The sequence below is a fragment of the Bombus pascuorum genome, chromosome 7 (genome assembly GCF_905332965.1).
Source record: "Bombus pascuorum chromosome 7, iyBomPasc1.1, whole genome shotgun sequence".
In the NCBI taxonomy this organism is placed as follows: domain Eukaryota; kingdom Metazoa; phylum Arthropoda; class Insecta; order Hymenoptera; family Apidae; genus Bombus; species Bombus pascuorum.
The window spans coordinates 7,469,715-7,496,779 of NC_083494.1; the positions used below are offsets into that span (position 1 = coordinate 7,469,715).

Below are 27,065 nucleotides of genomic sequence, written 5' to 3' on the forward strand. Positions count from 1 at the left end.
GAACGACGAGAGAATCGCTGCTACGACGAACTAGTATTTTAAGACTTATAACAAAATCCAATAGCTCTTTGCGAAACGCTTTAATTGTAATTGATAGGTTGTATTGGAAAGAATAAGAAGAACAAAGTTTTAATGTCTGGTATAAATATTTTTTAGAGTATCGATGCCCTAAAATGAATATTCTCCACAATGAAAATTATAATTCCGAAAAATTATTGCTATAAAAAATACAATAGAATCCAATTCCATATACATATTTTTCAGGCTGATCGATTTTTCCTGGTTGACATCTTTATAAGGTGGAATATCATCTATCAGGATCCAGTTAGAGGCGATTCTCTTCGAAAAACTCTTTCCGATTGCCATGGTAAATTCATTATCGCGATCGAAAGTGGCGAAGCGATTAAAGGATAGTTTACCCGAGACCGATACGAAGACAAATCGAAGCGAATCGAGCGTCAGGCGTCGGTCGTTAATCATCGCAACTGCCATAGTCATCTTCATCATTATCATTATTGTTAGCTGCCACGGGTAAAACCGATGGACTCGTCGATTTTGACTGATGCATTCTATCATATTCAATATTCAATCGTGAATTAAATCGATCTCATAATCGTACTCGTTAAGCTCTTTCACCGGCGTTGCGGATCTATATGGGATCACAATGATGATCGAATTTTCGTACTCGGGGCACCGTTCTCCGTTCTAATAATTCTTTTTTTATCTTTTGATAACTCCATGTCCGCGCATGATTTGAAATAGAAAGAACTATTTCGCGCGGCAAGCAACATTTAATGCTTGGAGTATCGCTTTTCATTGTTAAATATAAATAGTAGAAAATTAGTAGCACCCTTCCCAAGAGCTATATTGGTATTATTATCATCACTTTTTTATTTTTTGTTATTTATGTTATATTTGTATAACACGTTTATAAAACATATTTATAAAAATATTTTATGGTGTAATAGCAGATAGAAGAAAATATAAAAAGGATACAGTATGAATTATAGTAATTCTTGCACCAAAAATTTTTTTAACATATTATTAATAATTATCTATTCTATTAAATATAAATTCATTTTGTAAAATTATGGAGTCTTTCTATATTTCCTATAAACTTCCTTTCATCCGCCTGTGGAAATCTTTAAATGCTTTGATGAGCCGCTGCATGCTAAAATTGCTTTTCATTTGTGTCAAATTTTATACGAAAGGAATTATGATTATAGCGAAGACATAGCGCCTATACACCATCATGCGTTACATGTAGACTGTGTTACTCTCGTGACTGGTGGATCGCTTCTTTCTTCTCCCTTTTTCTTGTTTCCTTTTTTGCTCTTTGCTCGGCGTGCAACCTTCGGCATATGCAATTTCGAGAAACTTGAACACTCGCGTGCACGTGCCCTCAAAGTTCACGTGTGCACGTCAGATTGGAGGCGTTCGATTGCCTGGCCGGGAATCAAGTTGAAAGCGGAGCCCTTGTTGCGTTTTAACCCCTTAATGGATAGGAACATGGTGGTTTGTTACGTTGTTTGCTATACGGATGGATACACGAAGCCGGATTTTTTACTCTCTTTCGTGAAGCACGCAGTGAGTGGATGTTGTTTGTTACTATTAGTTGATAAAATGTAGCTCTCCGATGAGTAGTATATTTTAGTTTTCAAATGTTTTGTGCTATTTTTTATTAGCGAAGTTAGTTATTGTTAAGGATAATTCTTTTAATTGTAGATCGCATGCGGAAATGGATAAAATGGAAAACAGAGACAAATTGAGAATGAGAAAATGAAAAACGACGTCTCAAATTAAAAGTGCTCGTCAAAAATAACTCTTTTGATTTGAAATTATGCATAAATATGGAATTGCCAAATGATAAAAGGAACGTCATTGTGTAGGAAAAGTGGATTAATTCACGTTATTTTCATACAAAAGCAATGTAGTTTCGTTTTTTCTATGTCGAACCTAAACGTTCTATCGGAATCAGTTATTGCACTGAATATTTCGATCAGATCTATTCTCATTTTGGTTCGTAAGGGAATTGTTATTTGTTAATAATAAATATACCGAGGTCAGACCCTTTTTGTTTCCAACGTATCAAAGATAATCGTCCTGGATATTTTATGATACTGTCTAGACATTATGTTTATCTTGCGGATGTTTGCACCTTTAAATTGCACTATCTAATTATAATCTAATAATCTCTTAAACGTATTTCCAATTCATAAAAATTATTATAAAATATTTCACCGACAAAATTATTTTTCACAGAAAAAGACAGTATCCGTGTCATATCTAGTGTTGGAGACTGCGAGAGAACAGTTAAAAGGCGCGTTAAATATGGTATCGAACAACCCTTGAGGCTTAAAGGAATTGTTGATACGTCGCATAAATCGTTTGGGTATCTGGTTGACACGCATCCGCGGATAAAATAGCGTTTCTCCCAGGTAGTTGGGTTGGAAAGGGGACGACAGGGTGGGCCTAAACCTCTTGTCAGGGTTGCCTATAAGGACGAAAGAGACGGGGCTTGTTCTATAACTACTTTGACACGTTTCCCGGCGCTGTTGTCAGTGAGTTTCGCCTTAAAGAACCGCGGGATGTCGTGTAGCTCGCAGCGGTACATCGACGTCCCGCGGCTCTTTCAATCGAAACACTTGGAAACACTTTAAAACTGTCCTGTACCGCCATCCAAAAGAACTTTCAGGCCTCGAGTCGCATTTCGCGCCGCGTGATGGATTGGATTTATGCGAATAACGAAAAAACGCGAACGATCTCTGGAACTTCTTCGATCCTTATCGAGTCTCTATGTCGAGTCGATCGATCAATGTAAAAACTCGGGAGGGAGAAAAAGGTTCGTGCACTTCGTTCCACTTTATGCAGATGCATTACGATGTTGTTCATAAGCGACGATCACAGGAGGAAAACGTGATAGCTACATTTTTGTTGATCTGCTGATTCCAATGTCATTTTATGATTAATCAGGAGAATTTTAATATGACGTAATTAAGAATGAAGATATCCTGTTAGGGACGAAGGTATAAGTCTTTTAAAAATAGTTGATTAATCGACGAAATTTTATCGAAGACGAAGATGCATGTAATTATTAAGGCTAGGAATATTTTAATATCTTCAGTGTCGTAATGGCAATTTTGAAGGGGATGAGAAAATACATGTTTAGATGCAAAACTAAATATAAAGATAATTTTGCTACTTGAATAATTTTGGTAATTAACTACGAGTTCTTTGTAATTTATGATTTCGAAAAAAATCATTCTTAGAAGGTTTCGATAATTTTTTAATAATGTTTCAGGTTTATCTAATCGTTTCACACGTGTCCAAATACTTATAAACAGGGGTGTACTTACATAATTTGCTCCGAAAAGCAAGTTTCGACGAGGATCGTGTTTTTCGATGTTTAAAGGTCGCGTTATTTTGTTCGATCGAAACGAACGCGGGTGCAAACTTTTTGAATGCGTAGAAGGATTAATCAGCTCGCAGTATTTAAGGTCAGGGGTCGTGCAATTCATTTCGGTTTAAGGTGAAACGTCGCGTGAACGTAAGTGTTGTTTTAACGGAGAAAAATATTGTGGAAAGTTATTAAATGTCAGAATTTTTTTAGAATTTAAACCCTTGTTTTGGCTATTTATGTGTTAACGGGAATTTTTGAAGAATATTTTAAAATCCTCCCACTATTATTGTAGTTAAAAGGATAATAAAATTGAAATGAGAAACGTCAAACACAAGAAATTTTTTTCAACAATAAAAGCACGCTTGAATTGAATAAAACAAAATTAAAAGAACGTAGCAAGGTCAAACGTAGAAAATTTATGTTCAAAAATTAGCAAACTGTGGATTCTTATTAAAAGAATTAATCAAGCACGAAAAAATATAGGCAAAACGTCACGTATATGGTTTTACGTAGTTGTAAACGATACTTAAAAATTTGTGGTCGCTTTCTCCCTCGTTGTTGCATTTTTTCCCACGAAAGATCGGAAACAATTTCACGATGATGAAGTAATTAGCGATGGTATCGCGTAGTTTAGCTGTTGGAAACACGTGCATCGTGCCCGTATAACGATGAATCTACTTTATTACGTACTGGGAGTGGTTCAGATAAACCACTAGGAAATATTACGTCGCATTATCGATGTAACCGCGTTCAGAGCTGTTTTATCGTTCATTACGCAATGTCCAGTCGGTGAGTAGATTACCGGGAGAGTCGTTCTAATGAATTTCATCGACGTCTCGCCCGGTAGTTATCGCGATTTCCAGTATACGTTTTCCGATAGTGTTTGTTACCCGATCGAAAATAACCTCGCGATAAACTCTGTGAAACGCAGGTTTAATTATTTTAAGCGAGCTGCGCGTTTAATGCGGAAACCTTTGATACGAATATGTGTTTATGAAATAACAGCGAGATCGCGTTTTATCCGACTCGATACAATTAATTTAATTGCCGTTAGATATTCGAAAGTGGATGTACGTAAAGCATTGACGAATTCGCTACTGCTGACGTACATTTATATATGTGGATGCACCGCAGAAATGGAAATTTTCATAATAAAAATTCAACAAACGCGACTGCCAAGCACGAGGATCGATACGTTATCAGTGCAATAAAGACTCCATATTTCTCTCCATTTACTTTATCATCCATTATTCACGCGACTGGACCCCCGTTTGTTTCAAAACGCTATCTTCAACGATAACTTCTCCTATAAACCATCTCTAGATATTCTTTTATCTTACCGTTCTCGTCACTGACTGAATCTCCTCTAAAGAATCTTCTCTAAAGATACGAATCAGTAGTATAACATTCCCGTTGACATTGCAGATTGCGAGGATTCGCCGAGTGTCGGATTAATGGTATCTCGACGGGGTGCAACAATGTCTGTGCGCCCCCGGAAATATCGGGCTCCGTTTTGATTCGTGGACACCGATCCCTTCGTGCTACACCCCGTCGGGAACGATCCAATGTAAATCCACGCGCGTGTACCTACAAATGTATATCGGCGAAGAGAGAGATAGAAATAGAAAGAGAAAAAGAGAGAGAGAGATTTAAGGCGACTCATTGTCGAAAAGGGTCCACCGAAATTCTCGCCAAGAAAACGCCTCTCCCTGACGCCTGTTTCCTTCGATTTCCTCGCTCAAAGCCACGTAACCGTAAAATGGCCGATCTTCTCAATACACCAGACAGATATGTACGTTTTATTCGTTCGACAAACCTTCAGAAAGCTGTGTAAAGTTCGAGAAGGTTATGGAAGATGCGATACGTTTCAGTCATGTTAACAAAGGTTTATATCCAGCCCGTGAATGTATTTGAACAGTTACCATAGAAAATCTGTATATACATTATATACATATATTGTGTCGGTTGTATAAAACATTTTCAAGTTCCACTATAACGAGACACGATTGTGGTAATTATATTGGTAAAAGTTACATCCAATCTGAGAATATACGTAGAAGTTACAGGAAATTTACTGCAAACATACTTTAGTAAGAAATTAGTGCACAACATGAATAGCTATTTTAAACGCATAAATGTTTAAAGATAACGTCACTAAAAATATCGAGGTTTATTGGTACAACGAATAGCTGATTGCTTAAATACTGTAATGATCTCTGTGAAATATATCTGCACTAAATATCTCGTAGCTTCTATGTACATTTTCAGGCTTGTTTTAAATCGTACCAATGCGATCATGATAGCGAAATTTCGTTACTGTGGCAATGAAATTTCAGAATATTTTCACAAAAAAGCTTATACAACTGCTCGAATGATTTCATAAGCAACTGTACGTAGATTCTTGGCTGAACGTCGAAGAGAAGAGTTTAGGGAACGTTCAGTGAGCGTTTAGGGTATACGTCTTCGATAAACCTTGGCAAGTTACGTTACGAAGTCGAAGTCGATCGAGTTCGCTCGTTGCCGGACGAACTTCTGTGTCGAATAGCTTCGGAATAGCCGATAGATATTTACCTCCGGGCGTCCCAAGTATTCACGAAATTACACCGAAACTCCCCGGATATCCCGGGCTTCGCGTGATCCATGAACGACGCCGGGAATTCGATCGGCTCGCTGCTAGGGAAATTCATGGCTTTCCACGCGAATTAGACGCTACCTTACCCATGTACAAGTTCTGTCGAACCTGCACCTAAATAACATCCCAACGATCGAATCTTCTCCCTCTCTTTCTGGTTCATCTGGTAGCCTAAATATTTGTCCTGCCGAGAAATATTCTCGATTTTCGTGTTTGGTTCCTGGTAGACTTTTAGGAGCGGCCTGGTGGAACCCTAAGTTCGACCTGGTGAAACGATCCGTGTCGAATAAATACTGGCTCGTTAGCGAAAACGTCGATGGAACAGACGAGGCTGTTCCAACAAGTTCTCACGATGCCCGGCCAATTTAGAGGCAAGCGATTCGAAAATATTTCGACGACGTTCTTTGGAATTTTCGACACTCGATTCGTTTAGGAATTTAGAATTTCTTGAAAATCCACGGTCCTTGGTATTATGTCAGAGCTGGCAAATCGACGTGTTTCATACTTTTACAGTTTTGGAGGTATACTTTTATTTTATGTTGACTATTTACAATACCGCGTAACATAGAAGTCACATATTAAAACATTTACCTGTTATATTTATTGAAGAATTCTAACAAATTTTACGGTATTTGATATTTCACGTTACAGGGCACGTGTGTTCATTCCTTTCAAACTTTATTTTCTTCGTCTATTACTATTTTACTACTTCATTTTATTATTACCAGTGTATAAGCACCAAACCATTTATTTTCATTTGTTCCGTCATTTATTCTTTAAATTATTTTCAAGTTCATCGTGTCTGTCGTTATCGGTTTATTCTACGTATCATTGCGCGTGTAATACTTTAGACACATATATCTAAAAACCGAAGATTCACTGCAAGAAACCCTACTAGAGACTTGCTGTACTCTATAAATACATGCTGCTAAATTATTAAATTTGTTTCAACAATGTCTTCTCCTTATTAATCTCGATTTTCTTTCACTCTTCTTACTAGGCAACAATATATGCTCCAATTTTTATACGTACGATGTTCTCAATCAATAACAAAAATTCCTACATCCTATCTGCATAATTATCGCAAAGAAGTTACTATTACTTCAACCAAGCTGCACGAACCTTTCCAACCGCAATCCGCCGAACAGACTACAATCTCCCACCTGTCCCAACTCCGGAGACTCGCGTTGGACCGATTCCTGGCGATTAGACAACGGCGAACGAGTCGTCGTGCGGCATCCAGAAGGCACGCGTTTATTCGCGTGTAGCCCAGTGCACGCAACATTGACGGCGATGAAACGAAGCACACAGGGGCGGTCTGCAGGCGGTCTTTCCAGCACGAAAGCTCCGCCTGCGACTCGATGCTACAGTGCATGCACTGAGGAACGTCAACGTTCTCTTACGAGCCACGGAGAGGGCCGATCGTCTCTGTGTTCTCTCTCCGCATCTGCCGACACGTTTCAGGTATCCCGGTACGCGATCGGACCGTGCAGGACACCAGACGCGTTGCCAGGGCCATTCGCCACGTGTCGCGAGACCGGCTCATTGGTATGCGGCATACGCGCGATCGTAAGGCGCGCGAGAATTTGATCAGCCGCGATCTTTTGATGTCTGGAACCGTGACTGTCGATCTGGCTTCTCACGATGGAATCTTCCTGGTCACGATGTCGATCCTCGAGAACAGCAATCGACGTGTAAGGCTGCAGTCACATGGGCGTTGCAGCGACGTCCGTTGTAGAAATATATCGTCGTATTATATGGGAATGACGTACGTCTCTAACGTGTAGGCTCCGATATACGACGGTATATTTCTACAACGGACGTCATGCAACGGACGTCATGCGACGGACGTCGTTTCGATGCTCGTACGATCCCAGCCTATGAATGATGTTCGTGAAAAATGTTTTTCTTACGCCAAAGTTTCGTAGTTATGCAGAGAAAGACATCATCGATTTCATTTATTCATCTTCGTACTTCAGTTCTTTTAAATTTATTTATACATATAACCATTACACGGTTTTATTTTCCAAAATAACAAAAGTCCCTATATTTGATACATTGTATATCGAAATTTTCCTCATGAGGTTCCACATAAATTGTAATTTTTCTTTTTATTTATTACCTAACCAAGCCTGCTATATGACACCAACCCAAGCCCGCCAAAAGTACCTTTCCGTGTATCTCGGAAGGAGATCAAAGTCGAAGGACGGCTACACGTACAAGTGAAATCATTCAGAATAATTTACAACATATAATGCGTTATATAATTCATGTTTACTAGTGAATATATGCCAGTATGAACAGGTGGATGGGATGGGTGTCCTATGATAGGATGGTTGCTCTCGGGACAATGGGAATAAGATATTGTTTTGGGAGTATTGTACGCTGTTATCTAAGCGTGCTTGTTTTATCGATGAACGTATTATTGAGTATTGTTGCTGGTATGGGACGATTTGAATTATTTAATGTTGTTTGGGGCAATTGGTCTTAGGTGGTTTTGGAGGAAGGATGTGTCGATATACGTTACGATAAATTTATTAATTCGCAGAATATACATAGAATCGTTAGATATAGAGAAAGAATAGTCATTATTGGATCGCTATATCTGTTCATCATAATTTATGAAGTTACTATTTTAAATACATTCTGAAGGAATACTGACTATTGAATACTTATATTATCTCTTTATTTCAGACACACTAGTAAATTAAAGATTTTCCAAAAATTCCTATTTCTCTCGACCCATGCTCTCAATTTCACCTTCCCTTCGATTATGTTCGAACGTACCAGCGGATTACCAGAACTGTTTGTCACACAGTAGAACCGAGAGCGTGACGATCCCGTGACTTTCTACCGGATAGGATCGGCCTCTATGCTAATGCAGCACGGCGCATCATGACACGATACAGTTTTCCTCCTTAACCCTTGGTTGACCCGCGAGTGAAAGTGCAGACGATGCCCGTTGACCGTACGTTCTCCTCGCAGTACGTCCGATCGATCGATCCCGTAACCGAGACGGAAATCCTTACGAGCTAGGCAACCCACGGAATGGCCGATAGACGACTTCCGTGGACGGATAGTATCGCCAACGACACACAGCCAGTTTGGTGTCCCATTGAAAAGAACTCTGACCTCCCTTCGCTCCTCGCCAAAGCGGATTTCATCCTGAACGTTTCGTATTCGACGAGATTCGGCTGGGAAAGCGAATCGTACAGAAGGAAGGATTAGATTTTCCATGGAAAATATCGATGTTTGAGGTTGACGCAGGATATTAAAGAGGATGTATCGAGCATTATTACGCGAGACTCTCGTAGTCGAGCTTCGCCGTGACTCCAGTGAATTTTATCGATGAAACCTTCACGGCACGGTTTTTTGAATTCCTAGGGTGGATCTCTTTGCATAAAATGGGCTTTATTCTTATGCAGATGAATGCGGTGTACTTGTGATAGGCGTTGGATACACGTTGATGAACGGAATATTGTATGATCCTATTTTTAGGAAGCATATAGCGTGTTAAAGATATTTTATGTTCATTTTGAGTTCGAATATCTTGTGACCCGATCTGGATATCTTAGAAAAGCCTGGTAAATGTTATGGTGAACGATGTTATGAATTTCAACTTAAAGATATTTTATAGATAATCGTTGGTGTAAGAATTATGTTATTAGGATATTTTTATTTTTCTAGTTTAACAAAATAGGTAAGTATGTCAGAGTACGTGTAGTTGGAAAAGTTTGTTGTAGAATAACCTCGTCCTAGTTTGCAAGTTTCGTAGTACGTTTTTCAGATGTTCGTAGAATGTTACCTTTAGACTTTGATTTCCAAAAATGTATTTCATTTATATAATTAATTAATATAAATTTAATTTATATAATTAAACTCAGGCTCAACTTAGATTTACTAACACAGATTGTACTACACGGGAAATAAATGTACAAAGGATTACAAGAACTTACATATTTAATAATTTCATGCATTACTGAATTGTTATATCCTGCATTGCATGAATTTAATTTATGCAGTTAGACCTATTGTTGGACTTCATTTATATTTAATTACACAAGGAATCTCCAGAAAACGGACCTTTGTAGAATTGGAAGAATTTATTTAATTTCATGCATTCCTGTAACGTTGTAGCATTACGTAAATTTAATTTATAATTAGGCCTATTATTGAATTTAATTTACATTTAACTATATATTCAGAATTTACAGAGTACGTATTTTCGAAGGGTTCAAAGAATTTATTTCGTTCGACGTATACCGAGGTCGTTGTATCTTGCGTTAGTTGGCTTGTTAGCGGTTAGTGATGAAGTCCTGCCTTCGGAGTGCGGCATCTCCAATGCCCAGCCGCCATAACGAGTAACGATTTATGCGTTAATATATCCTGGCTGTTGTACGGGCAGGGGCAAACTGCTTTTCGAAACCGATTTTTCTTTCATTCGACAAAGAATATATCGTGAAACTTCGTAAGGCAAGAAATCGTGACTGTTCGAATAAGAATATATGCCATACGTGAATAACATCGCTGTCTGAAATAGCTGTAAATCCAACTTGAAACTTTAAACATTGCTGGCTTATCTATATAACTATGCTGAGATGGGGTTATTTAAATTGCAAAAAGTAAGATGTTTGAGCGAGACTAAGCAATTTTCCTCGTAATTCGTCAAATTCGCTTATGAATAATTTTGAAGCGATCGACGAAGATCAGAGACAGAAAAGACGATAATGTAATCATGATAGTCATTTCTCATTACGGTTCTCGTGAAATTTTAAAACGTTTTATACAATACACGCAATACCTGAACATTTTCTTGATAGGTGATAAGCGTTGAAACACTTTTGTGAGTCATATGTGTAGAATATACATGATATTGTCTTATTATTTTGTTATTATTAAATCGCGGATTTTTATGCAATTTTATATTTTTACGAAGAGAATTAAACCTACGTTGTTATTTATTTCGCTTACTAAATATCATGACGAGTACTTCACTTTTGATATTTCATATGTCTTAGTATATTATACGTTTCCCATGGCTTTTTGTACAACAACTTCCATTATTGTGTGCAAAATTCAAGGTTGGATTTTAAGATATTGCAGTGGATATGTGTATCCGTAATACATTGATAAAATCAATCTGTTAAACGATTCTCGCATACGCTGTTTACTCGAATCAATCGGTTGGACAAGTTGCAGAGTGAAATTGATTCTGTTATCGAGTTTGCTTGGATGGAATCGGCTGACTGATGTGTTTTGAAATTCGGGAATTACGAGGATAGATCTAGGTGTCTAAGTTACTGATATCTCAAGCTGTATATCTTCTGTTCAAGTTTCAGGAAGTTCGATATACTGTAATGCGTTTTCGATTCTACGCGATTAGCCAAGCACTTACGTGGTTGAGTAGTTATCGTGGTTTCAAATTGTATTTAGTTGACTTCAGGGACATCATACGCTGTGCTTCGAGCGCAAAATGAAGCAAACATGGTGTGAACATTGGAGCGAAGGAATTTTTGGTTTTTTAGAATATCAACCCTTGAATCAATTTTCACAGATCTTTTATTTTACGGTACAAAGGGATCTTTAATCCTCCAAATTTTTTATTCCCGAAATAAATATTATTTTTCGTGGAGAATTTTTTATTTACTAGCGTCGTAATCTCCGCAATACAATATTTTATTTATCATACAGAATTGGGTATCGCAACGAAGAAATACAATACTGTGTTACTGTACGAAGCTATGTAGCCTTCCTAAAAAAAAAAAAAAAAAAAAAAAATCAGTGTTTTAGTTTTCATAATACAGTATTCTGCACTTTCTTTTAATAGAAAACAGACCGATAAAAAATGAAATAATTATAACAATAGAGATTATAATCTTTACAAATGACACGAAGCTTAATTACGTAACAATTATATTGAATTTCTTACACACTTGTTACATCATCCGATGATACATGTTTCAAAGGCTGTCTTAATGACATGAATGGCAATTAATCCGCCAAACGTTTGACGAGATTGATCAAGTATTCCAATTGGCACACAAAGTGGTTAATCTTTGACCACGAGGAAGTGATATCAGTTTGACAACATGTAAATACGTAATGAAGTGTAGAAACCCCTTGCGTTCGAAACTGTAAACGCCTCCATTCGTCATTGTGCGCGCACTCTGCGGCTCCGAATTTATAATCCCACATGTTCATCCGGTATACTTCGCGTGATTCATCGCCTTACGTATATACATACGTGTCCGTGACAGATGAGTAACCATCTCTTCGAACGAATGTAACGAAACTATTAAATCGTCTGTTGTTTCTGATACGACGTATCTTGAATATATTGTACATATCGATAAAGCGTAGGAAGAGCTCCAATCCCTAGAACTTCCAAGTTAGAATCGCGATATGTTAATCGAGAGAATAGAGAGAAAGAGAGAGAGAGAGAGAGAGAGAGAGAGAGAGGGAGAGAGAGAGATATGGAATGAAAGATTGCTAAATAAGCCATACAGGAGTCAAACTGGTCAACTTTATTAAAATAAATCGTTTTATTTTTTAGAGATTAAATACTAATTATTTGTAGTAGATCTTTGATCATTCGATCTAATTATGATACACGTTGCTTGGATAATCGAATAGCTTTGTTTTCCCGTGAGACACGATTGGTTATTTCGTAAATTGTTTTATAAATATTAATATTCAATAGGAGCAAAAATATTTGTACGTAATTGGGCTAAATCATTTTTTCCACTGTCTTGAACGTCAGGCATAGATTTGAAACGTCAGGCATAGTTCGAAGATCGAAGAATGGATGGCGCTAGAAGTATACTTGATCTTTGAAACTTCCCCTGAATAGAAAAGGCTTTATTAAAAAATAACGAAGAATAATAATGAGGCCATATCAAATTTTCAAATAAATATTTTTATTTTGTATTAGTAAACAGAAGGGACAATGATATTTGACGATCGAAGCACGTCTTAAGGATCGAGAAGCTAGAGTTTCGATTGTGAAGAAGAAACCAGACAACTTTTTCTGACGGTGTTCTCAATTCATTCACGTTAGCTTGAATATTGATACATGTTTACATTCGTTAGGTTGGAAAGTTAGTTGGAAGCTACGTGTTGGGATGTGTTAAAGTTTCTGGATCGCGAGAAGGAATATCTGCAGCCAAGTGTTAATGATTCTAGATCGTCTTGGATAGAATATACGGATATGTGTTAATATTTTTGGTCAGTTTTGCTGACAGATTTTTAAGCGTTGTCGTTTACGAAGTTTAACGTGGAAGTATAACAAAGTATTAACACTGAGTCGTTATTATCACTGACTACAGTTTTTAATGAAACTAGTACGAAAACACTAAACCTGATCTTGTTATACTTTATTTCATAGTATTTATTCTTCGATATTTATTTATTACATTATTTTAAATCCTTAATTGGTTAAAATATTTCACGATCTTTAACAAAATTATGAATATGGAGCAATTTTTTGTTCTTGCAATATGAAGATATAATAAAGTACTTGCTAATACTTATGTTATTTAACTATTGATTAATGTTATAACATTATTAATACCGACTATTATAAAATTTAATTAGACTGTTATAAAAACATTTTGACTAAATTATTAAACTAACAAAATATTCTTTGGTGTCTAACCTAAACACAGAAAGTCCGGCAACTCTCTAAAAATTTTTAACAAAATTCCCAACATCCCCCAACGTGATCTATCCCAAACCAACAGTTTAACCCTCAGCCTCTCGAGAAGAATAAAATTCAAAGCATGACTTCTCGTCCTGCCGCAGAATTTCCAAACAAACTTCCAACCAGAAAGACTTGCCTCTTCTCCCACCCTGTGTACCGGAAGCAGAAGACGCGTGTACAAATCAGCGGTAGAGCCCATAGACAACAAATCACAGGGGTTGTCCGGTCGAATACGAAGGAACACGACGCTGCTCGTCGCTTATTAAGCACCGACATCCCTGGTGAAGGCAAGAAAGGCCCGTGGGTGGGGGAGGGAACCCTCGAAGACGGGGAGAGAAGCCGCTTGATAAATGCGCGCTCGTACGCCTAGGAACCAGTTTCGTGTTTACCTAGTAAGTAGCGTTGTCAGTCAGCTGGTTTGTTGCATCTTCGCAACGAGGCAGCCGCCCGTGGCGTAAAACGCTAGCACGCTTACTCCTTTGTGTATACTTGTTCCTTTCTCTTTGTATACGTCTGTGTGTGTTACGCAGAGAGAAAGAGATAGGCAGAGAGAGAGCGAGAGAGAAAGAGAGAGAGTCAGGCGTTACTACTATAGCGTATATTCGTATTCAACGGGAGGGAATTCAGTGGGGACCGTTGGAGGGATATATACAGAGGGTGGTGGAGGCAAAATTGGCCAGTGGTGGGGAGAGGAGTGGGGGGGTTGCTGCACGCCGGCAGTCATGCAGGGTGCGTGACCGTCGATGGAATAGGGATTCGGAGTCGAAGTCAGTTGCTGTCGGACGTTCTTGGTGGAACGTTGTGACGTTCTCCTCTCTCCGATTGTACTTCGTACCATTGTGCACACGTAGTTTCTCACGAAGTTCGGTTTTACTTTTAAACGATCTTACTTTTAACCCCGGTCGCCTCTTGAGATAAGTAGTAACCGTGACAACGTATAAAATATACAAGTGATCGAGGAATATCAAAGTTTGTGTCAAGTCAGTGGTTATGATCGTTCGGTGTTTATTTTATTCGCAGGTCGAACAACATCGTTATTGGGGATTATCCGTTCTCTTATTTTAGTGTTCTTAGCCTCGTCGATCAGTGAAATCTCTGCTACGCGCTATCGACGATATCGTCAAAGATTATCTCGAAAGTTTCCACTGCTGTTTATCGGGAAAGGGGAAAACGGCGTGTAACGCATATCCGAATCGGCTCGGACAGAAGTGGTGCCGTGACAGAGTGACTATGAGTGCGTGACGACCGGAGTGCAACGTTACGACGATTGGCTTACGCGACTCACGCGACGGAGGCGAGTCAGTTTGCGAGCTGTTGCGAGTAACGACGCGCGTGCGACAATTGCTCGGCTATGGAGTCGACACGGCTTCGTTTGGCGATGTTGGGGATCGTCTGGTCGCTGTTTTTCAACGCTAGCACGATACACGGCCGCAGCATCACCAGTCTCGAGGCACCGAATGGCTGCGAGTGGAAAAAGGACGGAGAGGATGGGGAAAAAGCTCTGGCCTGTAGGGTTAGGACTATCGCCAACGTGCCCAGCCTAATTGGCAATCTCTCGGCCATTCAAGTGGACTCGATCAGTTCTTTGGCCTTGGAATGCAGTGACGTGTTGTTCTTCGAGAGCCAGATAGACGGGCCGCACGGTTTCTTCTCCCCTCTGCCTCGTTTGGAGAAGCTTCGCGTGGATTATTGCAAGATCCGATATTTGCCAGGCGGTGTTTTCGCGTCCGCGCACAACTTACGCACGTTATCCGTGAGAACGCACAACGGTGATTGGTCGGCAATGACTTTAGAGCTACACAGGGATTCTCTTCGTAGCTTAACGTATCTACAGCATTTAGATCTGGCTGATAACAATCTGTGGACACTGCCGTCTGAATTGCTGTGCCCGGTGCAGAGTCTCGCTACATTGAACTTGACGCGCAACAAGTTACAGGACATCGTTTCCCTGGGTTTCTCCGATTTGGTCGAGTCGTGTACACCTAGTCTCGAGGTGCTCGATCTCAGCAACAACGATCTCAGCACCCTGCATGATCGAGCTCTGAGCAATCTGCGCAGCCTAACGGTGTTGAAGCTGCAGGAGAACGTGATCACAGCCGTGGGTGATCACGCTCTGGCTGGATTGACCGCGCTACACTCGCTCAACATGTCCAGCAATCGTCTGGTAGCATTGCCGCCGGAATTATTCTCACGAACGAAGGAATTAAGGGAGCTGATACTTAGCAATAATTCGCTGGCAGTATTAGCGCCGGGCTTGTTAGACAATCTGGACGAACTGCAGATACTGGATTTAAACAGCAATGAATTGACAAATCGCTGGGTTAACAGAGACACGTTTTCCAGACTCGTTCGACTCGTCATTTTGGATCTGTCTTTTAACGCGCTTACGAGGATCGACGCACACGTGTTCAAGGGTCTATACAGCCTTCAGATTCTAAAACTCGAGCACAACGATATCGAAACACTGGTGGATGGATGCTTCGGCTCCCTGACGAATTTGCACTCGTTGACTCTTTCGCACAATCGCATAGCGAGATTCGATCCAGCACATACGATAGGTTTGACCACTCTGAATCAGCTCTTTCTGGATACGAATAAACTCAGAACGCTTCATCGTCACGTGTTCGACAATCTAACCGGCCTGCAGGATCTTTCTCTTCGAGGAAATTATCTAACGGAGATTCCGTACGCGGTTCGCGTGCTCCACTCGCTGAAGACTCTTGACCTTGGCAAAAACCACGTGTCCAGAATCGACAATGACTCGTTCGACGGGTTGAGCGAACTGTATGGACTACGACTGGTAGACAACAAACTGGAGAACGTGTCGCGCGAAGCGTTTGCCGCGTTGCCCGCGCTGCAAGTGTTAAATCTGGCGAACAATTACATCCGTCACGTGGAGCAGAGCGCGTTTGCGAACAACCCGGTGTTGCGCGCTATTAGATTGGACGGGAACCAGCTAACCGAGATTCGCGGCGCGTTTACCAGCCTCACGACCCTGGTCTGGCTGAACGTGTCGGACAATAAGTTGCTGTGGTTCGACTACAGTCATCTTCCGAGCAGCATAGAGTGGTTGGACATACACGCGAATCAGATAAGCGAGCTTGGGAATTATTACTCGGTTAGGAATACGCTGCGTATAAAGTTGCTGGACGCGAGTTACAACCAAATCGTCGAAATCGCTGATGCGAACGTGCCTGATAGCGTGGAGACGTTGGTCCTGAACAACAACAAAATACGCGCGATCGTCCCTGGAACTTTTCTTCAGAAGAGGAGCTTACAGAAAGTTGTATTGTACGAGAACGAGTTAAGAAGTCTGGACGTGGCTGCCATAGCGTTGCAGGCAGTACCGGAGGACGAAGAATTGCCACAGTTTTATATCGGAAATAATCCTATTCTATGTAACTGTTCCATGGAATGGTTACCAAGAATCAACGAAATGGCGCGTCTTCGACAGCATCCTCGAGTGATGGACCTCGATTCGGTCACGTGCGAAATGGTTCACGCGCGCGCGACTCCGCGAAGGCCTCTGTTGTCGCTGAAACCGAAGGACTTCCTCTGTCAATACGTGGCGCATTGTTTCGCTCTGTGCCATTGTTGCGACTTCGACGCGTGCGACTGCGAGATGACCTGCCCGGACAATTGTTCGTGCTATCACGACCACAGCTGGTCGAGCAACGTGGTGGACTGTTCGAACGCCGGTTATAAACACGTTCCTGAAAGGATACCCATGGACGCGACCGAGATCTATCTGGATGGGAACGAGCTCGGCGACCTGGGTAGCCACGTGTTCATCGGAAAACGCAGATTGGAGGTACTGTTCCTGAACAACAGCGGTATATCGGCGATTCATAATTTCACGTTCAACGGCGTGGGTGCGTTGCGCGTCCTTCACCTTGAGGACAATGCGCTACGTGAGCTGCGTGGTTTCGAGTTCGATCAGCTGGAACGCATGTCCGAGCTCTACCTGGATCACAACGCGATCGCGACCGTGGGCAACACGACCTTCAAAAAGATGAAGAATCTCGAGGTGTTGAGATTGGATAGCAATCGAATTGTCAACTTCAGACCATGGGAAGCATTGCCCAGCGTCGGGGATAGCACGCGGGTCGCTTTGGAGGGTAACGCTTGGAGCTGCGAATGCGGCAGCGCTGCTAAATTGCGCGGCTGGCTAGCCGAGCATCGTGGGGATCCCGAGAAGATGTACTGCCGCGACGGCGCCGAGACTCTGGCGCAGGCTATGAAGCGTTGCGGCGATCCGTCTACAGAGGCCGTCAGCCGTGGCATTCAGGAAATCCCTTTGCTAGGTGGCAACTTTGTGCCGCTTTTAGCGGGCGCCTTGGTGGCTGTGATCGCCATTTGCCTGTTCGTCGCGCTCGCCTTCGCTTTCCGCCAGGACGTGCGTCTCTGGGCGCACGCACGTTACGGTCTTCGCCTTGGAAAAATGACCACGCCGCCGGACGAAGAAAGGGATCGCCTTTACGACGGCTACATAGTCTACAGCGAGAGAGACGAGGATTTTGTCTCCAGATTCTTGGCCGCGGAATTGGAACAGTCTGGCCTGGCTCTTTGTCTTCATTGGCGAGATTTGCCACCGGCCAGGCCGCAAGAAGCGGTACCACCGGCTGCGGCGGCAGCCAGACGCGTCGTTATCATTTTCTCGCCGGTGTTCTTGGCAAATGAATGGCAGCATACGGAATTTCGTGCTGCCTTGAGGACCGCACTGGAGAACATCAGACCCAGCTCGAGGAAAAGACGCGTGGTCATTCTTCTGGCCACGGAAGCTCCTGCTCGCGATCCCGAATTCCAGCTGCTGCTTCAAACCTGCACGGTCGTCATGTGGGGCGAGAAGAGGTTCTGGGAGAAACTACGGTTCGCCATGCCCGATTCCGTGGGCAAAAGGCGAGACAGCAAGAAGGTGAACGACCGAAATCGCAAACCGGCGCGTTACACCGCCGCACCGTCCGCTGGCGACGTATGGACCAAGCCTAATGGCGTTTTGGTCGCACCGGTGCACGCACCCACGCCAACGCCCACGCAGTCCACCTATGTCAGCTCTGCGTCCAGCAGGACGGAGGACGAGGACAGCGGCGCGGAACATCAGCATCAGCATCAACATCAGCACGGCGGTTACAGTGCGTTGCACAGCGGAAACGCACGGCCGGCGAGCCTGTCCTCGAGGGGCAGCCATCTTTACAGCACCATACCGGAACCACCGGTGCCCACTGCACCTCCTGGTGAGGTCTTGACGCATCCAGCCAATCCTCGTACTTATTTCGTCTAGTATAGACGGTCCTCGTCGTCCGTCGCGCGACGAACCACGATTCACCGTGTCGGAGGCTGGACTCTGATGGAGCCTGCGATTGTAAAAAATTCGCTCTAGGAATGGGAATGAGAGTGGAACAAGGAGAGAAAGAAAAATAGGAAATGAAAGGAACAGAGAGAGAATGAGGGAACGTATGTTACGGTAGGATATTTGTACAGTTTCGTTCGCGATGGACCGACGCGATGGCGTACACGCGACGATTCGCCCGGCGTCGCTCTGTTTGCTCTTCCACTAGAATCGGTTGATTAGGGATCTTCCTCGGGTTTCCGTGTTCCGTGTTACGGAACGAGCGAGGAGGATCGTTTATGCAGGGGTTTCGGGGTCGGGGTTGGACATCGGTATCGAGAGTATCGCCTCGCGAGAAAGTGTTTTCCATAGGACGCGAGGCAGCCTCGAACCTTTTCGTTTACCTCGACGAGTATGAACGCGAATGTCGATAAAATCAAGAGAGCCAAGTTTATTTGATACAGGTTCCTTTGTAACAGGGAACGCACACGTGATCGAGTCATTATTTTTTCGTACTAGAGAGAAGGAATTCAAAATACAGAATTTTTTCTCTTTACGATGAACATTTTTCGGATATATGTGTATGTGTACGAAAAGAGTAAAAGCTTTAGGTGATAAAAAGAAAAAAAAACATGGCAGTCAATGAGGACATAGAATGTAATTATTGTTCTCGTCACTCCTTTAGGGCCTAAGATGAAACAGACACACTGACAAAAAAAAAGTATTAAATTAAACGCAACCCCAGAGATTCGAAGTAGATTATAGAAATTCTTCTTCGTTGTTGCACGACCACCTCGTTCAGGATTCGTCTTCGCGTGCATCCTTCGATTTCTGAAAGCGAACGAAGAAAAGGCCAGGCCTCGAAATTCTTCTCGTCATCGGGGCTTTCGTGACGTCGAGAGTTTCGATCACGCTTGAAAAATAACTCTCACCGGCCGTGCCGCTTCGTCAGACTAGCATCCACCGATTTCACCGTGCACCTCGATCGATCGCGAGTTTTCACCTTTTTTTTCTCACGTACGTTGTTATTTATTTTCCATTCGTTCGCGATTTAGCCGACCAAACTCTGTGATTTCGTTTGTTTTACGACACTTCGACGATTGCGATATGATACGGTTTTGTTAAGGATGAATATGTTTTTGTTTTGAAGTATGTGATTTTGTTTTATGAGAGAATTGCGAGATTATGTGACTCTCAGAGTCTATTACGATGGTTTTTATCGAGAGATATATACTTTTTCCCGAATGATTAGAAGATTCGTAAATTATTAATCGACAAAAGTTCTTGACGTTCTTTTTATTTTTTGACGATACTCGTTTCTTTAAAAATCGTAATCTTCTAGTTATTTCAACGTTTTTCGACAACCTTTGCTCTCTACGATTTAACGCACACGAGAATGGGACAAATTAAAGCTACTCAAAGATCTCTATTTCTCGTATAAATTTCTCTACGCACGATGTAAAATATAATTCACCCCATTCTCGTGAAAAACACGTAAAACCATCGTGGTAACTTCGTGTTTCTCAAAAGCGATGGATACGCTCGTATTTAGTTCCAGATTAATTTTTATTTCCGAGGACTGTACGTTTACTTCAGCGATCAAGCGTTTTTCTTCCAATACGGTGTATTTTATATTTTTCTCCCTTTCTTCCCGTAAAAGAGCGCTCGGGAACGCGATCGAGTTGGTAGCTACAGGATCATCGAAGCGTTCGAAGCGGCCCGTACACCGATCGGAAATGAAAGAGAGAAAAGACGAGAACGATACGTGTCGTACGTGTCGCGTGTGTGCCCCGTGATCCCGGGGTGAGCTCTTCTTCGTACTAATTGTATATTTTTTCCCTTGTTCTCGGGAGACGGAGTCGGCACATCCCTAGTTCTCATTCCTGTCGTTCGTTCGTCAATTCGTTAGCTAGAGAGAAAGGAATTTAAACGAATGTGTGGGAGCATTAACGAGAGAAATCGTCTCTTAGAAGCGCGTGTTTGAAAAAGAATAAACAGAAGAAAAAGAGAAGTTACGTTGGTACATGGATCGAGGAGGAGATGAGAGAGTGTGAAAATAAAAAAAGAGAAAATAAAAGGGAAAAAAGACGAAAAGACAGGAGACGTCTAGCGAAACACACCTCGTTCCTAAGATTCACGACTGTCTTTTGCGAGAAAAAGCAACGGTCGCCAAACGCTTATTAGTCTGTAAGTGAATACCTCCTGTAAATACTTGTGTATAATCTAACGTTGTAAATAACTTCACGCACACTTCTCGAGCACATCAAAGTGGCCAGGCACTTGTACCTATATATAGGGCTATTAAACTGGTCTCTTAAACGAGAGAAAATTTCTCCACTCTCTTCAAGGAATTTGCGGATTTATTAATTGTATTGTATTGTTGTAAATACGCTCATCGAATCACGCATATATATTATATATATATATGTATATTGTATTCACGATCTGTTACGTGATTATTAAATTAATTGCCACTTTCCATTTCAGCAAAGAACCATGAAAAATAAACACGTTTGTTTTGTAAAAAAAAATATAAGAGAAAGAAGAATATTCTTTTGTTCCCTTGTCACTTCGCCCGTGAGAAACCGTGTCCGGGTCAGTGAACGCGGCTAACTCGAAAGTTTTCCATCGGAGGAAAGCCCCGAACTTTGACGTCCTTCGCGAACTCGTTTTAATTCGTCCGACACTAATAGCTTTCTCCCCTCGTCGAACGTGGCTCCTCTTTTCACCAAGTTGCTCGCCTTCCGATCGCTTTTCTCTATCCCACCCCCTCTTCCCTTTGTCTGATCTTTTTCAGTTTCACTCTTTCTTCTTTCTTCTTCTCTTTTTCTTAACTTGAACGTCGAACGTAAAAACTTATTAATATTGGTCGGTGATTATTCCCTGCGTGAGATGGACGAGTACCTAAAACGCTTATTAATATTCCGCGACTGAATGACGTGGCGGCTACAGTCGTACGATAAATTTTCAGGGTGTATATCGAGCTCCATCGATAATGGTATACCTCTGGCCGCATAAACTTGTTCACACTTTCACCTGGCTGTATCAGCAAGTAGCCAAACCTGATAATGGCCAGTTATTATTCGTCGGGTTTCGAGGGAATTTTTATTAGACACTTCAAGCCTCACCCTGGGGAGGTATATGGTTTTTGTGGATGAGACGTGCGAAGATACAACACAGCATTCGCTACACTTTCACTTTATCGCGATTTACTATACTTTATTATACATATACATGTACGATAGGGACGCTTGACTATAAAATTCGAAGTAGAATGGTTTAATTCGACTTTTAGAAGTTGCATTTTACCAATTAAATATATATATATATATATATATATATATATATATATATATATATATTATAATATATATATATATATTTAATTTTTATATATATATATATGATATATATATATATATATATATATATATATCATATAATTCGTTTTTGTTTCTTTATCATTGCTTAATACTTTTTCCATCGCTATTTTTCTCTGCATATGGATCTTACAGTTTTACAAAAGTAAAAAACATCAAAGTATTCATAGCGATATCTTTTCTAAATTATAAAAACCGTCTCTGTGTCTCCGACTTGTAACGAGTTTCTGCAAAATGTCAATTACTCTAATATATACTTTATGTACTTTGACAAAACCAGATATAAATTACTTTACTCGTGTCATTTAATAACTTTACGTTTATGTGATTTTTATACTATTTGGTACTTGATGGTTTAAAATGAGCGATATCTCTTATCGTAATATCTGTGCGCGATTCAGACCAAAGATTATTCGTTACATATCGCGAAGAAGAATCACTATCTTTCCGTCTACGAAACTCTTACTCACAGTTTTCTACTCGAGTTGTTTCCTGCTGGTTCTATTAATACGATCTATATCGAATTCGACGTGAACAGTTGGATTTAATCCGTCTGGATTAAGATTGGATTATACTCGATAAATTGAATTTCTCTCTGATAGTATCCTAAGTTGAATCACCTGGTGGATATTTCGGGAGCGTTATCGATCATTTACGGCCGTAAGTGTTTGGTTTTCGAGAAAGCATCCTCTCGAGAGGTTTCTTCAGGCTCGAATACAGGAAATAGATCCTCGACCAAGGCGCGAACACTTGAGAACGTTAGCTGCAGTGGCTCGGGAAAGTACTTGAACACTCGCCATAGAAACCTTTATGTATGTATCATATGTGTTATGTAAAGACGCATTGAAATTTGATTAGCAGTATACGTGACATAATTATTACGATTGCATTGGTAAAATCAAAAACGAATTTCAGGATGCATGTAGAAATTATAAGATATTTATTGCAAAAAAATTAATATATAGCATGAATAACCTTATTGAATATTGAGGCTTATTAACAATGAATTATTGACTGTTCTATGGAATAACGATTGAAACTGAGATCGACTTCCATCGAATTATTACAATAATAATAATTAGATTATACATAATAATTACATATAATATATATAATACAATAATAATTTGAATAATTGATTATACAAGGTTTTTGCAAACTTTACGAAATATTATTTTTGCGTCAAATATCTTGCAGCAGTAACATCTCACATATTCAGATTTGTTTTGAACATTATTAATATAATCATGACAGTCTAGCACATTATAGTGCTGATGAAATTTCTACATTTTTCGTGTATAATACACATACACACATGATATATTTATAAAAGGCTTGGGAGCATAAGTAGAAAAAATCTGCCGGGTTTCCAAAAAAAAGAAGCCGCTTTACGCTAGAAACGTTTTACCGAGGAAGATGATTAATAATGAAAATGATAAATCGCGAAAATCTGCATTATTTTTGCAGCATGTTGTACGTGATTAATTATAAGAGCCGCTTACCTTAAGCTGTTATTTCTGTGCTATTCAATAACTAATGGAGTGCAGAGAAATTGAATCATATATCGTCAAACGATAAATCTGTTACGTATGAACGACACGTTATAGTTTCGTAACGAGTTAGCGTGTTCACTTCCAGCCTCTGAATAGGATATTTGCCTGTTCGTACTAAGGTAACAGTTATTACAGAAGCAGACCTTTATCGCGATATAAATATTTCGATATGATTTCCAATCACTGTCTTAAATCTGTTCGAGGTATAATAGCGGAACGTTCCTTGTATCGTCATACAACTCATATTCAAATACAGAGTGAGTCACGTAGAGCTTTATGAGCTGGTTTCTTGGAAACAGCATATAGATATTAAAGTTCTTGTTCCTTTTTTTGAAATTAAATGAGATACAACGAGGAGTTGGAATGGTAAACAACGTAAGTACGTGAGTACCAGAAGTTTTTTCTATTTCAATTCCTTAGTCACTTGGGATGCAACAAACTTTCGGCACAAAGTATCATATTTGAAGTTTACATTAAATTTCAATCAATTTATTTGGCTAACTATTCTAAAAAAAAAAATCATAAAGCTTTTTGCAACTGACTGTGTACACTTTGATTAACACTTTGAATGAAATATGTACTTTCCCCATTTCTCCTTTATTAACCCTCGCGATCCAACATGGGCGTAGCATAATAACCCATAAATTTTCAAACTTATGCATGCTTCAACCTTACATAATTTTCTTCCCCCAAATATAATGATTATTTATACGATAAATTATACATCCTCTGGACCCTTAAATTAATTTATTTGGCAAGAGATTTATCCAAAATTAATACTGCTTCCTGATTATGCGAGACGTACTAATTACTCGAACAAATTCGAGGAAACCGAAACAAGGTCGATCAGATTGAGTACAGCAGTTGACACGATGGCTCTGAACGTTAATCCGAAGCCAGGCTGGTTGGTTTTTCCTCGCGCCAGTTGTAACTCAAGCCGGGCAACGTTTTCCCACGCGTGCGCTAAATAACGCCGACATTAAGCGAGCAAGACGGCTGGAAGAAAAGGAAGAGAGAAAAAAGAACGAGAAGAAGGAGTACCGTATAGAAAGACGATGCGGAAGAAGCGAACGACACAGAGACTTGCGGCGACGGAGAAATGGCTAAGATAAGCGGAACGCGGAATAATTTATCGCGTTAGCCGTATCGCGGAAAACTGAGACGCTTCTGGGAATAAAATGTTAAATACGGCGCGTACATGCACCCTCGCCAAGAATACCTTTATCACGCCGGCCAACTTACCGAACAGACCTTTCCAACACGGCCAGCACAGCGACCGTGATAACAACGGAAACGCCCATCCCCTCAACCTACTGGAAATTACAGTCCCTCGAATACCGAGCCACGAAAGTGTTTAACCCTTTGCAGTCTTGTGTCATACTTTCGTACATGGCAATGCGTGATTTCGCAAGGTAAAGGTTGAGAATTTTAGGGGTTCGTATTTGGGATATTTTTAGAAGAATACGATTAACATTTCTTGGCGTTAACTTTTGACTTAGGAATTTTACGATTTATTTGAAATTCTTTTGGAACGATTAAAATTTCATGGAACGAACTCTTAAGTTAGGAATGTTAGGTTCCTACTATATGGGATTTTTTCAGGGCAGTGTGATTAAAATGTTGCAGCAGGTAACTGTTAGGTTTGGAATCTTTTAATTTATTTGCGATCTTTCTAGGGATGCAATTAACATTTCTCAGGAAACTTTTAGATTAGGAATTTTACCTTCTATTTGGTATTTTTAGAGGGGAATGTAATATGCGGATAAAACACGATGCCTCCGACACTAATTAAATACGAAGCTATCAACTTTCCTTTAATTCTGAACGATTCGAGATCTATCACTCGCTCTAATTTATCTCAAAATCGAGTTGAAAGACGTTAAGCTTGTTCCCCTTTATCATAAAACCACCCTTTAACATATTCTTCCTCTGCAATCTTCATCAAGAACATCACGCATGATCTCTTCTCTGTTCCCAACGAGACTCGACATTATGCGGGCTATATCGCACATATTTAATTCTGTACACCGCATATACGCGATGAGAGACCTACGCAGTCGACTGTTTGACCGCAAAGGGTTGCAACCCCTGGCGCAACCTGAACCACGAGAAGCTTGAGCTGGGTATCCGGGAATTTCACGCGTGTTACACCGTCAGGTCACGTCCTCGAGCAAGATTCGAGGGCATAAGTTACAGTTGGTTCGTAAGAGGATGGGTTTGGATCGGCTTTTAAAGCGCCGTTTTCTCTCTCTCTCTCTATTTTCCACAGACTGAAAAAAGGTCCTACCCCTTCTCTCTTATGAAGGTAATAGTTTTATCAAGAGGCACGGAGATATACAAGCACGTTGCCAGAAAATCCCAAAGCGGCACGGAATTAAACGGCGAGGGTGGCGCGCGTGCACTACACCACGAGTCAAATATTTGAATGGCCGCGGGCCACGAATACTAGAAAAGAGTCGTGGCGAGCACAGGCTAATGACATTATGACTTTAGGATGCTCTCGGGCAAATTACATTTGCCGGGCGGGTTGCGCCGCGCGGCCAGCAAATGGAATAATAATAAGAGCACGCTGATATCGAGCGGAATAGTGGGTCATATAGACGCGTTTAATAATCAAAGTAAGCCGTCCGCGAGGCCCGCCCCCGTTAAGTGGATCGATAATTTAAGGCTTTTCGGCGGCGACGCTGACAAATTCAAGCGTTACCTTACAGTTTCAAATTTGGACGAATCATTGTTCCAATTGTAAGATCAAGATCGTGGTTGGCTTGAACAGACGACTGATGACTGAATTAGTGATGATCTTGACGAACGTTTAGCGACTCTTGGTTCGCTGTAGGAATATTATTATGAAATTTGGTGGATTTGTGGTAACAGTAACTATATAAATTCGATCAAATTGTATGAACTAATGGGAAATTAATGGCTAGAAGGAGTACTTGATAATTCGTTATAGAATTAGGAGATCGTAAATTTAAAGTATACAATTAAAGTTAGTATAAAAGTATATAATTGAAGTATTATCTTCCTATCAGAACTTGCAATAGAAAGAAATTTACTTTTACATTTTTATCT

The 27,065-nt window shown here is 40.6% G+C and overlaps 1 protein-coding gene across 1 annotated transcript; it reads left to right on the plus strand.

Annotated features, from left to right (window-relative positions):
• Positions 1-14,327: 14,327 nt before the first annotated feature.
• On the plus strand, positions 14,328-21,591 carry LOC132909165 (toll-like receptor Tollo). The gene has a single exon (XM_060963789.1). It carries the CDS (start codon positions 15,083-15,085, stop codon positions 19,010-19,012), a length of 3,930 nt encoding a protein of 1,309 aa, XP_060819772.1. The 5' UTR covers positions 14,328-15,082; the 3' UTR covers positions 19,013-21,591.
• Positions 21,592-27,065: the final 5,474 nt, after the last annotated feature.

Excerpts from the sequence above, each read along its gene's own strand:
- LOC132909165 (XM_060963789.1), top strand. The coding sequence starts at position 15,083 with ATGGAGTCGACACGGCTTCGTTTGGCGATGTTGGGGATCGTCTGGTCG.